We start from the raw sequence: 16,361 nt of genomic DNA, 5'->3' as shown, positions 1-16,361 counted from the left end.
ACAAAATACATGTGTATTTTGTGTCTCTATTTTAAATAAATATACACACATACAAATAAATGTATATAAAATACACACATGTATATAAAATACAAACAAATATACATAAAATACTTTTCATATCTATACATATACATATATGTATAGATAAATATATGGTAAAATATATGTTTATACATATATATGTATGTAAAATGTATATATACATATGTGTCCATATAAAATATGGACACATATAAAATGTGTGTATATATATAAAATATATGTACACATATATGTATATATACATTTTTATACAATAAAAATATATTTTTTATAAAATATATGTATACATATATGTATATGAATGCATTTTTACATATATATATATATATACTTTTCTGGGTGTCCTCCCCGCCTGTGTGATGAGTCCCGGTGCACGGCAGCACAGCACACACCACGCTACCCCAATGCCATCGGCCGCATCACCCCCGAGGCCACCACCATGGACGTGGGTGGCTCCCGAGCCTGGAGGCGTAGGTTGAAGTGCCTCAGCGCTGACAGGCCCAGCCCTGGGGCACCATTCCCCTAATTTTTGTTTTTAATCCGGGAGAACATCCCAAAGCGGCCCCGCTCATTTCTAACACACACGATTTCCCTGAACAAGCCTTGCAGCTGTGCAGCCCACCTTAGAGCCCTGCCCTGGTGCAAGCTGAGGAGCTCCACGGGCAGGTTCCTCGCTCCCAGACACGTGGAGTCCACAGGGAGGTGAAGGGAGGCCAGGCCAGGCAGAAATTGGGCCAAAATGCCTCGGGCCACGTGAACGCCTTTCCTCCCCACCTCGCTACCTTTGCCCCTGCTGCCTCGCTGCGTTCCCATCGGAAGCCCTCACCTGCAGCACGATGTGGAGCGTGAGACTGCTGCTACAGAAAGCCCTCATTCTTCTGCACGTCACCGCGAGCGTTGTCGTCGGCAAAACGCTGATGGTGCTGTTCCCCAACGCCATGAAAAGGCACATCCTAAAACAAGGCGAGAAGAGCAGAATGAACCAGAACCCCAAGTTCAGCTACGAGAACTGGGGCCCGACCTTCTTCAGCTTCCAGTATTTACTCTTTGTGCTCAAGGTGAAGTGGAAGAGGCTGGAGGACGAAGCCTACGAGGGACGGCCTGCTCCCAACACGCCAGTGGTGACATCCCAGGGGGACGTCCGGCACCTCTTCGACTTCATGCGAGGTCAGTCATCATCCTTGCAATGGTTTGGGTGTGATAAAATGGTAGGTGAGGACAAGAGGCTGCGAGGGGACAGGGACAATCAGGGAACGTGCTGCATCTTTCCCATCAAATGAACACCGCCAGCCTGCTCTGCTGTGTTGTGTGCACTCACGCCAGCTGCCTGCCTCTTGATTTTCTAAAATAACCTGCTTATTGTCCTGGATACAACATCCCTGCACGCCAGTACGCTTGTGAACCTCTTGCAAAAGCTGGCTCTGTCTGGAAATGGCTCCTTTTGACAGCAAAAGTGATAATTTGTTTTAGGGGGAGAAGATCCAGAGTCAGAACCGGGTGCAGTGAGTCACGACCATTGGCTGCCATTCCCTGTACATACACAAAGTCCCATGCCAGCTCCAAAAGCCAGAATAGATCCTAGAAACTAGAAAGCACACAGTGTTTTTGCAGATTTAAAGCAGCTAGAAATGAGGCAGAAGAAAAAGAAGTTGCTTTGTACTTTGTCCGCTGCCTCCCACCGAGATCTCTGCAGAACGTGGAATTAATCATTAAGCAGCAGCGTCTGTCCCCATGGGAAGCATTAAACCCTTCTCTCTCTTTATTTATATATAAAATAGGGTTGCACAATTCGAGGTACACAATATCTACAGAAAGGTACCCCTGCTATTAGATTCTTTAAGATGCAAAATATGCTGGCAGCACTTTCTTGAAGCTAAGCCCAGCCAGAATGAAGATCTTGAACATGCTTGAGATAATTTAGCATGGCCATGGACTAAAAATCCTGCAAGTTCTCTTAAACTGAGGCCTTGCAATCGATAATGCAGATGCGAACACATGGGTACACCCTGTGTTAATCTGTAAGCAACTGCACAGATACTTTTGCCAGGGGCTTGTGTAACATTAGTTTAATAAAGGCATAACCAAAGTTCTGTTTGGACAGGAAATTGCAGAAATCCATTGAAAGCAGGAACGCCTGTGGTGCATGACTGAGAAGTCTGCAGCTTCCACTCGGCTCAGCTAGAGCTGACACCTCTGAAAAAAGTCAAGACATCCAGCTGGGTCAACAGAATTGGGAATCTGTGCTTAGATGTCCATCTCTGAATCACTGTCTGTTGAGAAACCTTGCAAACGATCATGCTAAATAGTTTTCAAAGTCCTTAGCATGAAAGATCCTGGGGAGGCTGCCAGGCTCTACATGCTGCATATCCATTTTAGAGCAGCTTGCTACCCCAAAATGCTGGTGACTTGAGAAGTGGTTGTCATGGGGAAGGCACAAGATGTGTATCTGTCGGGTACCTTCTGTCTTCACTGGGCTTTGCACAGGAAGGCCCCTCCTTGGTTAAGCTCACTGTTGGATCCTGCACTGGTCAGTGCCAGGCTAAGGGACAGAAAGCATCTTGGTGCTTGTTTTGCATAGAAACTTGGTGATACATTCGTTCTGCTGCCTCTCTCCCACCACCAACTTAACCAGAGCGTCCCCTGGTTTTCTCCTAGGTAACCGGCCTTTAATCCTGAATTTTGGAAGTTGCACCTGACCTTCATTTATGTTAAAATTTGATGAGTTCAACAAGCTCGTCAAAGATTTCAGCTCAATAGCAGATTTCCTTATCATCTACATCGAAGAAGCTCACGCAGCAGGTACAGTACAAACATATTAATGCCTACCCTAACTTCAGATATGCATCATTCCTGTTAGAAAAACATTTTAGCAAAGGAGTTAACTACAAACAGCAAAGAAATCTTCCTAAAATCAAAAGTGGCCACACCAAATCTAGGCACCAGTTTGCATCCCTGATTCTCCAACGATTTTACTCGCACATCTGACTTCACACTGAAATACTCCTGTTGAAGATGCTTATCTCTGTGAAGGGAAGCACATAGTTAAATCTGTGCAAAACTTCCTCCCAGTTGTAGCAGAGCTCCTCTTGAAAAATATGAACAAAAATGAAAAGAGCCTTTCATAGAACAAAGGTTAAGTGTGCAATGGCAGCATGTGTTATGTGTTTTAAAAACAAAACAGTGTAGTTTTTGTAAATCATTTTTAATGTGTCAAGAACAGGATGCAGACTTTAATTAAAAAATAGCAAACAAACTGCACACACTCTTTTATCTACACTGGACTAAGTAACATGCTGGCAGAGATTTTTATCCCAGGGTTAAGGTGGTTTTCTAAAAGGCAACGTTTACAGTTTTCAAGTTTTCTAACACTGCATCACTTAGAGCTCTTGAGAAACAGACAGCCAAGCCACCAAAATCTTTTGTTTCCTCTTTCCTAGGAAGTTATATGCAAATGTTTATTTGCATATTTCTAAAAAACAAGGAGGGGCCTTCTCTCTTGCATATTTCAGTTATCAGATCTAAAATTAATTTTATAGGCTTAATGAGTAGAATCAAGCTGAATGAACAACGCTATTGCTGAGACTGCTAAATGAACAGGTAACAGCTGATAATCAGCTTATAATTTAAAAATCTCCTTCTCTGCACCAATAATTTTGGCAAACTTTATCTGGATGGGATGCATCTCCCACACCTGGTATCTTTCCAGGCTTGATTTACGTGGGAAAATTTCAGCTAAAATACATCAAGTATTTCTGAATCCAGGGCAAGGAAGAAATGCAGTTTGTTCAAATTAAAGTAGGGAAACAAACAAAGACACGTGATTACTTATCTGCAAAGCTGTAGTGTTCTCCTACTCTGAAGGGGACCTTAATTTCATGGCAAGTTTTGGTGTTAGAAGTAAATTGCATTATTCTTTTAACACAGTTTTGGTACGTGACACACAGGACATCTCCACCCCAATGTCTATTCCACATGTTCCTTGCTAAACACCTTTCTCATTTGTTCCAGATGGATGGGCTTTTAAAAACAATATCGTTATTAACAATCACAGAAGCCTTGAAGATCGAAAAATTGCAGCACAATTTCTTCAGAAAAATAGTCCTTTATGTCCAGTGGTTTTAGACACTATGGAAAACCTCAGCAGTTCAAAATATGCTGCACTGCCAGAAAGACTGTATCTGCTTCAAGAGGGGAAGGTTATCTACAAGGTAAAACCCACCAACAATAATGGGCACAATACATTTAGATTCTCAACTTTTAAAATAAGAATGTTTTGTATTTTATGCAAGTATTTCATTCTATTTCATAGTTGCTAATTACACAATGCACTTTAACTGTGGAAAAAAAGAAAAGGCCTTGCAGTAAAACCAGTCTGGGCCTTTGCAGTGTACATATTTGATGTACACCTCAGTCCTGCTCAAATATTTATCCCACGGCTCATTAGAAAACCGAGCTACGTCTAAGCTGTGAGATCCAGGAACACTCCCCAGCTCCAGGATCCCAGCACTGGCCCTGCCCCAGCTACACAGCAGGGTGTGACCTGTGCGCATACCACCTCCTATGCGACAGCTGCCAAGCAAAAGAAACCCAAGTACACCTACCCACAGCTCTGATTTAACTGCTGTGCTCTAAAGGACTTCTGCTCTGTGTATTTGAGCATTACTGTATAATTTTATTGCCTTTGCAGGGAGGAGTGGGGCCTTGGAACTATCACCCCCAGGAAATACGCGCCATCCTGGAAAAACTGAAATAGAAAAAGAAAGAAGAGGACTTCAGAGTAAAGACTAGCTGGATAAAAAAAACTCAATGAATAAGTTTTCATGGACAAAACTGTTAAAAAAAAAATACAAATAAGAGAACACCTAGACAGGGAATAACACATGCATCTAAAGAGCATTTACAGTGTGGTTCATCATTTATTTGTCTGGAGGTTTTCAGGTTTCATCGGTACAACCTCATCTATCACATTGTAGTGTCTTACTGCACTTATACCAGCAGCAGTAACAAACAGTAGCTGAGCTATTAGGATTGGATATCAACATTTACATTCCTAAGGAATACCATGCAGGATAAACCTCAGGGGTGGTGATATTTGCAAAAGTCAACTGGCATGCAAAACAACCAATTTCACATTAATAAGTTTCTCTCTCTCTTGTACACATCCAATTTTCTTCAACGTTCACTTCCACAGACTTCAGAAGGCTTCTGAATAAGACAATCTCTATTAACATTTGTTTCTATTAATATTTGTTATGACAGTCATAGCTTAAAGCGCAGACAGCTGTGACCTGATTTTAGAAAATATTTATAGAAACAAAGGATTGATCTGCAATTATTAAAAAACTATCAGAGCATTGTATGGCTCCAGCTTGTTTTTCCCCTCCGGTTATTTATAAGCATTAGTAGACGTTTATACACATCCTATTATTCTTGCACAGTTTCTTTTGAGTTAATGAGGTTTCCAGTTTTAGAACTTTTGAATAACTTCTTTGAGAGTAAGAAGTAATGCCTCCCATGTAAGTATTTCATATTTTCTTCCATTCAACTCAGGGTGCAAGGGAAACATCTCACAGGAAACTGGGTTTTAATTCATAAATTAAGAAAGCCTGACCTAAACACAATGATTTAAATGGACTTAGCTATGTTTAAGTATTCTTGATAACACTCCAGATTATAAAGCTAGACAGCTGTTACTATAATTAAGGACATCTAAGCACAGACTCTTAATTCTGTTCATGAACCAACTGGACATGTCTTGACTTTTTTCAGAGGTGTCCGCTCTAGCTGAGCCGAGTAGAAGCTGCAGACTTCTCAGTCATGCACCACAGGCGTTCCTGCTTTCCATATATTTCTGCAATTTCCTGTCCAAACAGAACTCTGGCTATGTATTTATAAAACTAATGTTACACAAGCCCCTGGCAAAAGTATCTATGCAGTTGCTTACCAATTAACTGCATTACATACATTAAACTAGTGGTGAATACACACTGCATCTGTATCTTTGAAAAGCACTTTAATACGAAGTTTTAATAATAAATATTCCCTGCAATACAGATATCAAAATATAATACAAAAAGGAAAAAAAAGGTACAAATTTAAGCTGGACTTAAGTGTTTTCTGCTATGCCCTCTGCCATCACCCTGTGCACTGATACAAAATGATCAAAGGCAGACTTGATGATGAACCGCAAGTAAGTGGCTGGGAATTCAGGAAGCTGTAGAAGACAAAAAAAAAAAAAAAAAAAAAAAGCTAATTTTAGTCTCTGTAGTAACGTAACTATCAAACTATTTGCAGAAGTTTGTTAGAAGAACCTGTGTTCCTATGTCTGTTTCCAAATTACAAATAAATCATGGTGTTCTAAAAAATATAGCCAGCTTCAGAGATTCTTTAGGAGACCAATTAAAAACAGTTGTCCCTCCCCACCCCTGAATATTGATTGCAGCCTTCACCACAACAATTCAGGGAGGAAAGACCACCATTCTTCTGGAAGGAGCTCCTTCACACAGGAGCAGTAGTTAGGTGCAACTTCATACCCCAATCTACAGAGGAGCAGCAGGAAAGTGGAGTCTTATGTCCTGATCTATGAATTCCCAAATCTAATGTTGAGTTAACAATAATTATAAATAAACATGTTTTGATTTTTCATGGTTTCCACCCAGTTAGCCTAGACAACCTGTTCCATGAAGCACTGCTGGTGTATCCTGTAAATACTCACTGGAAATTCTTCCATCTGAAGCTGTCCTTCTGTGTGTTGCAAATCTAGAAAATACATATTTTCAGCAAATAATGAGTAACAGTGCACAATGCTGTGAAAAAAATTCACTGGATGTCAGAGTTCATGGGAGTTTAAGGAGCAGGAAGTCACACAACATACAGAAATTGTTCTTTACAAGGTTAATTAAGAGAACAAATACTCTTCGCAATATCCAAGTGTAAAAATATAATTCATTACATTGCTTTATAAAACATCACCCAAGGGGCATTAAAAACAACACAATAATGCAGGAAATGGCACTCTATTATACTATGTAAGTCTGATTTTAATTTTTGGAACAAAAAAGATTGTACAAGTAGGCTCGAGCAGTTCTACATCATTTTACATCTCCAAGCAGCTAATCAGAACATCAGTGTTCATAAATTTTATTTAAATTTGTCTATTAAACAAATATCTAATAACATCATCATCAAGCCAGACCTGAATACTCAACAGACATGGAGTTAAAATGACTCACTGAAAAAATCCAGAGTGCACCAATGATAAAAAGGATGGTTTTATCTGTACGTCTCAGTAGAACCTATATAAAATCTAAGATCAATTTTATAAGCATAATTTTTACACACTATGCAAACTTAGTGAAAGGCATAAAACTAAGATTTAACAATAGAAGAAAATGTATTGTTTCCTGGTGCATTTGTGTACCATTAGCCATCTGAAAATGCAGTTTTCAAGTTGAGAAAATGGCACTATATAGCACCAGGCTACATGCCAGGAAACATTATTAATTTCCAACATGTCCACTTGATGTCCAAAGAAATCAATGGGGAACTCCAAAAATTTGGTATCATTTATGCAAGAAGTGATAGCTCCCCCCAGAAGGTGCACCACTGGCATTTTTAAGGCAACTATGGTCAAAATGTAAATGCTTTACTGTGAAAGTTACTCTGTACTACAATACTACAAGGAATTTTTGCAGGAAAACAGGGATTCCAGTGAAATTTAAAAAAACTAATCAATATTAACTGAAATTATCAGAAGAAATCTAGGTCACAAGGCTCTACCAAAGCCTGACAATGTGACTAGTCTTGTTCTCAGACACGTGCTGGGATAATAACAATAAAAGTCAATTGGAATCCTTCCTGGTTTGCCTAACAAAAGCTTTGTTATTCAAAAACTTTGAAATAAGTCAATCAGCAAATGCACAGATCGATATCACTCCCACAAAACCCCATCCACTTCAGATTCAGAATCTCACCTTTTTCAACGCACTGTTCGAAATCTACTGGGTCTTTAGATATGCTTCTTTCAATCCTCAAGGTCCGCACTAAAATACATACCATTTAAAATATAAACATAAATTTTGCAGTTTATTTAAAATGATATTTATTGCATCACTTTCCATCTACAAACCATCAGTATTAACTAATCCATTGTTCCTCTAGTTAAGGGACTAGGACTGCAATAAAACCATCACACTGCTGTTTCAGACTGGACAAACAAGGACAAGTTTTCATTTTGTGTTGTGCAGCCTCTGCTGACAGTCAAGCTCCTGTACCCATGCTCTCACCTTGTAACAGTGCCTTTGATCTTACACCTCACATTTTCCCTCACCTTATTTTAGAAAATAAAATTCAGAGTTGCTATACACAATTATAAAAATCAGTATTAAAAATAAATCATTAAAATAGTAAGTATTGCGGTTTTATCCATAAAATTAGATCAGCCACCACTGTACTACAGAAGTTAACTAGAAGATCAATACAAGGTTGCTATGAGAACGCAGTAACAACTGCAGCTGGGGCAGATTGGCCATCTTTTTCTGACACATTTACGAAAAACTTTGGACATGCAAGACAAGTGTTTTGCTAAGCTGTACCTTTATTAACATGTTAAAAGCGACTAGTTAAACATACGAGGCTACTGAGAGAACGTGCATGTAAGCGAATACATTTTGAATAATCTGTATTGTGTACTGCAATACACGAAGCCTTACCCAAGTAACACTGGATGGCGACTTTGCTGATTTTTACACATTTAGGAAAACCAATAATGAATTCCTGCGGGAACATTCCTGTCGTCGTCCAGAACGTTTCAGAACTTCTGTGGAGAAAAAGAAAACCACACAGGACTATTTATAGCAGCCTCGAAAGAAATTTTTTAAATAAATAAAGAATGCGAGGCCGTTATTATTGGGGAAGATTTTAATTTGCGCTGTGGGGGCAGAAAATATTCCAGCTAGGAGAGGCACCGCGCTGCCAGGGGACCCCCCCCTCAGGGCCCCTCTCGCCGCCCTCACCCGTCCGCCATGTTCTCGGCGGGGTGCTGCGGGTCGCTGGAGGTGGCCAGGACGAGGGCAGCGCCCGCCGAGCTCCGGCACCAGTCGGTGGCCCCCATCTGGGACCGGGAGCGGAGGGGATGGCCGAGCCCGGTGCTGCCGGTACCGGGCAGCGGGGACGCCCCGGAGCAGCGCGGTTGTGGCCGGGCGAGGCGGTGCCGCAGCGGGACCCTCACGGGGGGGGGGAGCGAGAAAATGGCGGCGGCGGCGCCCCCCCCTCAGAGCCCACCCCGGGGCCGCGTCCCCTCAGCGTCCCCTCAGCGCCCCGCTCCCCTCCCGCTGCCCGCCCCCGGCGCGGCCCCGCCTGCTGCGGGATGGGAGCGGCGAGAGCGGCCCCGGCTGAGGGAGCGGCGGGGCGGCCCCGGCGGGGCAGGTAGGTGAGGGCAGAGCCCCCCCCGGACCCCTCAGCACCGCTCCTGCCCTGCGCACCCTGCTCTGAGAGCCGGGAGGGGGCTCCTCGGTCAGGCTCGGCTGCCCTGCTGCGGTCAGCCATTTACCCTCCTCCTCCTCTTTCTCTTTCTCTTCGTTCCCCTCTTCCTGCCGCACAGCTGTGGCCCCCCTCACACCCCAGCTCCCTTTCGCCATCCCAGTGTCCGTGGGTTGATGGCAGGCAGCACCCAGCCCGGCCCTCCTGGCGCTGCAGGGTTACGTGACAACCTGCACTCGGGGCACCCAGGATCGCTGACGGGGCTCGGGGGTCTTTTTCAAGGTGTGTTTTACCTGTCTGCGGTTTGTTTTTGCAGAACTGGACCAGGGGAATGTCGTGCTGGCTCCACTCGGAAAGCTGGCTGGATACCGGGCCGATATACGTGCGTGAAAATGGGAAGCTGCACGTGGTAAACCAGGGTGCGGGCGGCATACACAATGTCCCTCCCAAAGCAAGACCTTTCAGGCTGTTCTCCAGAGGATTTTCTGTGGAGCTCTGCATGAACAGGGAGGACGATAGGGCAAGGAGGCAGAGGACCGATCACTTCATCTTCACGTACACCAAGGAAGGGAACCTCCGATACTCGGCCAAGTCTCTCTTCAGCCTGGTGCTGGGGTACATCTCTGACAACGTTGACCACATTGACTCGTTGATTGGTTTCCCAGAGCAGATTGCTGAAAAGCTCTTCTCGGCTGCCGAAGCAAGACAAAAGTTCACAGAACCAGTTACAGGACTGAGAGCTCTACAGAAGTTTACTGAAGCATATGGCAATTTGGTGCTATGTTCGTTATGTCTGCGGAATAGGTAAGTGCATTCAGAAACAAATACCTAGTGCTTTTTGCTAGCATGCTTAAATTTTCCCTTACTTTCTCTCAAAAGTAACTTTTCAAAAAATTTAGGCCTTATAGCACCACCTATTTTTAGTCAACTGACTTGAGCCTCATCTTACTCTGCTGCTTGTTTCCCTTCGTACCATTCCTTTCCTAACAAGTACAGCCCATAGCTGCTGGTTTCACACAGAGATACAAGGCAATACAGGTAATAGATTAAATCCATGTAAACTAAAGGGGGATTTTATTTGAAGGCTTAAACTTGCAACTATTTTTTAACAATGCTAATCAGTATTTGCATAGCAGTCTGTATGTGTAATGCTACCTCAGGTATTTCTTGGGTCATTTTTCTAATTGTACTTAGAAGCATTTCAACATGCCTAGCTGACTGTTCAGATAAAATACACCCTTGCAGACCATCTCGGATTATTTACTATAAGTTTTTAACTCATTTCATTTTTTATCCCGTTTCATTTTGGGTGCTGAGCAGAAGATACAGTCTTGTAGGTGAGAGTTAGAGCCTTTGAAGTCAGGCAGGTTTTACCTTAGTGGTAATTGTGGTTCCTAGCCCCATACTGAACATACCTTAATGAGGTTCTGATTAGAATACAGCTTCTTTTTTTTTTTTTTCTACCTTCTCAGTGTTCACGTTTTCTTTCTCTACAAGAGAGTCTGACCAAGCTTAAAACTGAATGTGCTTTTAAAGCTTTGCTTCTACTGAAGTCTTTCCAAGTACTGTAATGAGACTATTTTCCATCCATACACGTTAAAAAGGATGGTTTATCCAGTTTAGAATCAAAGTACAGGCATATTCATCTGAAGTGCCAAGGGTGTTTTGAGCACAGTAGGAATGTTTGATCAGAGGTCAATTATCTTTTGTTTTATCCCTTAAACCTCTCCCTCTTTATTTTTAGTACAGATACTGTTTATGAGCTTAATTCAGAAGTGAAGTTACCTCTGGCATAGTTTGCTATTACAGAAAGCTCAGTTAAGTATCAAGTCTTTGAAATCCAGGAAGTAAGATACTAAAGCACTTTCTGATTAATCATATTTGTGAAAGAGCCCACTCTTCACAAGCCCTCTGTGGTCTACTGAGAGTTGCTTTGCCCTCTGACTGCACGTATTGCCTCCTAGGATTTAGTGGAGTAGTTTGGTAGGTCTACTTGCACCAAGAAGGTTCTCTTACTTCCATGGGCAAAAAGGTATTCATTGAGGGATGCAATTAGTAAACACACCTAATTTCAGCACTGCAGGTGTTATCCTCAGCGATTGTCTTGCTGTGGGGACTATGAGGTAAATTCAGGAGAGATTAGTGAATTCAGGGGTTGTATTGCCGTGGAAATAAGAGGTAAAAGCAAAGGAGATGGGGGTAAGGTAGTAACTGCTATGTGCAAGCAGGGTGTTACTGCATATTCATGCATGCCATTCTTCAGTGCATTCCTACCTCTAAACCTCCTACTGAATAGTTCCAGCACAGATGTTTGCATGGCTGCGGAGGGAATCGGATCCAGGAACCAACGCAGCTCAAAAAAAATAACCCACTGCGTAACCACTGCCTGGGGTGTAATCACCGCTTCAGTTGGAGTCCAGGGTCCTGCAGGCATCCCGTTGGACTTAGTCTAGTGAGCTGGGCCACGTCTCTAGTGAAGTATTGTATTTTCACATGTGGAAAGTAAAATTTTACCATTTGGCAAGCTATGCTGATGCATTCAGAATAGATTTGAAACCTGTGTGAATGCTGGTTTGTCTCCACGCCACCTAGATACTAAGGAAGAGCAACTTGTGAATCTGATTTAAAGTAATTTATTCTACATTATTCTGAAATAATACAGTAATAACCTGAAAACAGGCCCCTGATAGTGGTGTTTGCAAATTGAGGTTGTAATTGTTACTCCATTATTCTGTGTCATAACAAAACGATATTTATTCAAGGAGAAGGCTGGGGATTTGGATGTGTTGTGTGCAGAATGCAGTGTAAAAAAGATAATTACAACAGCTGGCCAATTTCTGTCAGTTTCTACACAGATTCGTATGAGAAATAACTGCCTTATGCTTGTGACACTTGAGAATACTTGAAGATCCTTCTTATGTGCCCTGAACACTGATAGCTTTTTTGTTCTTTACAGATACCTGCTTATCTCTGAAAAACTAGAAGAAATTAAGTCTTTCCGGGATCTGACGTGTTTGGATCTTTCCTGTTGTAAACTCGGAGACGAACACGAACTTTTAGAACACCTCACTAAAGAGGCTCTGTCTAGGTACTAATTGCTTGATGTGTATCTAAAGATGACACTTTCTTTTCCTATCACTAAGCAGTTCAAAGAATCAAGGTGTGACTTTACAGAAAAATTTCACAGAAAGTAGTGTGTAAATTTGAAGATTTTGGTTGTTGATAAAACCTGTTCTTGAGGTAAACAAAATACAGAATTTATTGTACAAAAAGAACATGCTCTAAAGGACATGCTAAATCTCTAAGGTGCTATAAATGTGCAAGATAAATCTTGTGTATTTTTATAATTTCCATTGGGCAGGAAAAAAAAAAAACATCTTAAGCATTTGTTACAGCTTTACAGTTTTATTTCCTTCTTTAATGGGTAACTTTTATAAGACAAATTTTTAACCAAACCAATAGGCCAGATGGAGATCTGTGTAAGCACTAGGTTGATGTTTAGTTAATTAATACTTTGGAAAATAAATTTTATTATGTTTGATACCGAAGATTGAAAAGTAAAAAAATTGGGAAAACAGTAGGCAGAATAGCTACTATCTAGGGGATATTACATTAATATAAAACTTTGATACTTTGATGCATTTTGAGATGAGATTTTGTTTTCAAAGCACTTTGAAAAATGTTGTAATGTTATGTTTTCCCTGAGTTCATCTGTGTTAATAATACCTCATTGTTTATCTAAAAATTGTTGCTGCATCTCTTACCAAATCTGTCCTCTCCCATTTTGCCAAGTGTTTTTCTCTTTTCAGTTTTGAGTGAAGTTGAGATTGGCAGTCCTGATTTAAATGACTTCAATTTATAAAGAACCTCCTTGTCTCTGTTAGCAAATGCTTGTGCTCTAGGATGAGTTTGTCACTGGAGTTCCATGAATAACTGCTCAAATAAGTGCTTCTGTTGAGCTAGCAGAAGGAATATAAAAACATTTGTCAGTCCTACTAACCCAGGCTTCTTTCTTGCTACTTTTATTAATGTTAATAAAAAGTTCTTATTAACCCCTCAGTAGACTGAGGGGTTGGCACAAGATGAGCCCAGACTTTCTGCGTAGAGTTTTAAGATATTTTGCAAAGCTGTCTAAATAAAGTGACTGTAAACAATTGTTTTGTATTTCTCCTTCCAGTGTAAAAAGGCTTCTCTTGAAAGACAACGCTTTATCAGATGCGGGCCTTCGCAGAATGACAGCACCAGTACGAGTATTGAAAAAGGGACTTGAGAATCTTTTGGTATTAGACTTGTCTTGTAAGTGCTTCATGGTATAATATTAGAAGCAAACTGTATCTTTTTTTGATAAATGATTTTTTCTACTTAATATTGAAGGGATACAAATAATTTAATAACAATTCCTGTGAGCCTAGTACCCAGCCCCAGGTTTGACTGCCAGCTTCCACAAGGCACAGGTCATACCTCTAAGTCTCAGCTACTTGTTAATTACGTACATGTCTCTAAGAATATGGGAAGTAATATTGTAAAACTTGTATTTTGATCATTAGAGGAAAAACACCACATTTGACTCAATTTCCAAACATGAATCATCCTACAAAGAAGAGGCCAAAAATCCTTTGTTCTAGTATTAGGTTTTGGAACAAATAGTTTCTTGGTATTTTGTCTTCTTCTACATCTTGCAACTTAACTAACTTTACCTGACCTTACAGGTAACCCGAAAATCACAGATGTGGGAATTGGATACATTCTTTGTTTCAAGAAGTTGAACTGTTTGGACATTTCTGGGACAGGTCTCAAGGTAAAAGAGCTCCTAAGTTTAACGGACAAATACAACCAAATGATCTTTCCTTCTGACCACTTCATTTCCCTTTTCACTAGGATGTTAATGCCGTCATTAAACGAATCCAAACGCAGATAGGCTTGGTTCACTCAGAAGTGCCTCTGAAAGAATTTGATCATAGTAACTGCAGAACAGAGGGATGGGCAGAGCAGGTATGGGTTTTTAAGTCTATTTTACTTTCTAGAAATTTTTCTTAAATAATACCTATGAGGTATTAAATCACCAAATAGGAAATAATAAGGGATAGAGTTGTTTCTGTTGACATTTCTATAAACTTTACAAGAAATATTTTTAACTCTCTCAAATCTTCTTTCAGACAGTTTTGCAGTGGGAGCAGGCAGTTATGGAGGCTGTCAAGCCACAAGAGGACTTGAGATCCAGAACAGCAGCTCAGCACTTCTGTACGTAGTTGAATAGAGACCACATTATTTAATAATTATCTAGGAGAAATATTTTCATGCATTTTGGTAGTACAAATAGCATCTCAGATGTGCAATTTCAGCCATTTGTGCAACTGCTTTACAGTGTGGTGGGAGGTTTTTTGCATGTGTTTTGTTTTGTTTTATATATTTGTTAGATTGCTGGATAACTCACTTAAAATTCAGCATGACAGCAGGCTCAGGGCAACATCTAATCACTGAGTTTTCTCCTTAAAACCCTGAGTCCAAAATAAAAATGTTCATTTCCCCTATGTATGCTTCAGTAAAACAAACAGTATTTCCAGGTTTGCTTGGCCAAAACAATTTGCAACACACATGTACATTTTAAGGCATAATTCTGTTTTTCCTCAACTCTGAACTTTTTGTTTATCCCCCTGTAGATGGCAAGACACGCAGAACAGAGGAAGCAGTCAAATGCAAGTTGGAGGAGACAGAAACCAAAGCATCTGGAAACTTGCAGTTTTATAAGGAAAAAGTTCAAAATTGCCATTCACCTTTGAAAAAGGAGGTTGCAGGCAGCCATGAATCAAAGAACAATAAAAAAAGAGCTTTGGCTGAACAAGAGAGAGAAAGGACTTCCAAACAGAAGCATCTGTGCCTCACAGTGGAGGACTGGGATTTGTTAAATACCTACTGAGTCAGAAAGAAACGAGTCTTTTGTTTGTTGTTTTCTTGCTGACAACAGATTTTAGAGGCGTTCAGAGGGAGTAACAAAGCAGACCAGTATTGTTAAAGCTGGTTGCTGTGATCTGCTTGTGTTATCGTAGGCTTGGGGAGGGGAGGGCTAGAGTCCAGGAGAAGGGTGATGTTACTACTGTATATTTTCAATACATATTTTTTTTCAAATAAAGTTTTTGTTGTCATCCTTAACTAATTCTTCTGACATAGATACCGTTCACAAAAATACTGGTCTTGTCCCTTCTCATCTCTTGTCTCCTCAGGGGCCAAAGACTACTAATAATCACTGCAACTTTTTGGAAGTAAAGCTGCGCTGTGCTTGTCAAGTGCAGCGGGCCTTTAACAGTGCTGCTAGCACAGAAGGCTCAGCCTGTAAAAGCAGAGACTGTGCTGATAGAGCTCTGACAAAGGGAGGAAGCAAACAGGATAAGGACGGGCCTGTGGGAGGGAGGGAAGCAGAGACAGAAACCCCTCGGTAACATCGCATAAATTCAAAGAACAGAAGTCCCCTATCTCCTTCCTTTTAACCCAGGAAATGAAAGCTGAAACTGGGTTACTGCAGAGATTAAACTCTACAGCTGTACCATGCCCTGCCTTACAAGCAAATCCTGCCTGCGCTTTGTGCTTTAAAGCCTCCTCTCAGTGTGTGTGCAGGCTTGCCATACGCTAACTGCATCTCATCTAAAACATAAAGGGAAGTGTTCACTGAACAGCACGCGCTTGCTGCAAAAGGCAGAGATACTCAGAATCGTTCTGGTTTGGTCTTTCTGAAGCCAGGAGTACAGCTGTAACACTACAGGTTTGTTTATCATCAACACAGGACTGGAATTCAAACAAAACTGAGGTGCACAGTGAAGCCATCGTTGTGCCCTTTAAGG

At 41.2% G+C, this 16,361-nt stretch overlaps 3 protein-coding genes across 5 annotated transcripts; 2 read left to right on the top strand and 1 right to left on the bottom strand.

The window, feature by feature from the left end:
• The first annotated feature begins 881 nt into the window (after positions 1 to 881).
• On the top strand, positions 882 to 4,798 carry DIO1 (iodothyronine deiodinase 1). The gene is made up of 4 exons (XM_032192433.1): positions 882 to 1,212; positions 2,701 to 2,844; positions 4,054 to 4,253; positions 4,733 to 4,798. Exons 1-4 carry the CDS (start codon positions 882 to 884, stop codon positions 4,796 to 4,798), a joined length of 741 nt encoding a protein of 246 aa, XP_032048324.1.
• Positions 4,799 to 6,098: 1,300 nt separating this feature from the next.
• HSPB11 (heat shock protein family B (small) member 11) lies at positions 6,099 to 9,315 on the bottom strand. Its single transcript, XM_032192435.1, has 5 exons — positions 9,060 to 9,315; positions 8,757 to 8,863; positions 8,019 to 8,087; positions 6,761 to 6,804; positions 6,099 to 6,259 (listed from the first exon to the last, which is right to left on the bottom strand). Exons 1-5 carry the CDS (start codon positions 9,155 to 9,157, stop codon positions 6,152 to 6,154), a joined length of 426 nt encoding a protein of 141 aa, XP_032048326.1. The 5' UTR covers positions 9,158 to 9,315; the 3' UTR covers positions 6,099 to 6,151.
• Positions 9,096 to 15,675, top strand: LRRC42 (leucine rich repeat containing 42). Of its 3 annotated transcripts, none has more exons than XM_032192431.1 (8): positions 9,096 to 9,200; positions 9,842 to 10,329; positions 12,482 to 12,613; positions 13,703 to 13,821; positions 14,235 to 14,323; positions 14,404 to 14,517; positions 14,682 to 14,766; positions 15,186 to 15,675. In XM_032192431.1, the coding sequence occupies exons 2-8, from the start codon at positions 9,857 to 9,859 to the stop codon at positions 15,440 to 15,442; spliced, it is 1,269 nt and encodes a 422-aa protein (XP_032048322.1). In that variant the 5' UTR covers positions 9,096 to 9,200; positions 9,842 to 9,856; the 3' UTR covers positions 15,443 to 15,675. The 3 variants fall into 3 exon arrangements, with proteins under 3 accessions (XP_032048322.1, XP_032048323.1, XP_032048321.1); XM_032192432.1 differs by having other exon boundaries at positions 9,126 to 9,142; XM_032192430.1 differs by lacking the exon at positions 9,096 to 9,200 and adding an exon at positions 9,415 to 9,471.
• The last annotated feature ends 686 nt before the right edge of the window (positions 15,676 to 16,361 follow it).

Source organism: Aythya fuligula, chromosome 8, assembly GCF_009819795.1.
Source record: "Aythya fuligula isolate bAytFul2 chromosome 8, bAytFul2.pri, whole genome shotgun sequence".
NCBI lineage: Eukaryota > Metazoa > Chordata > Aves > Anseriformes > Anatidae > Aythya > Aythya fuligula.
The sequence above is the reverse complement of the archived record's forward strand: the minus strand, read 5'-3'. Positions and strand labels throughout refer to the sequence as shown.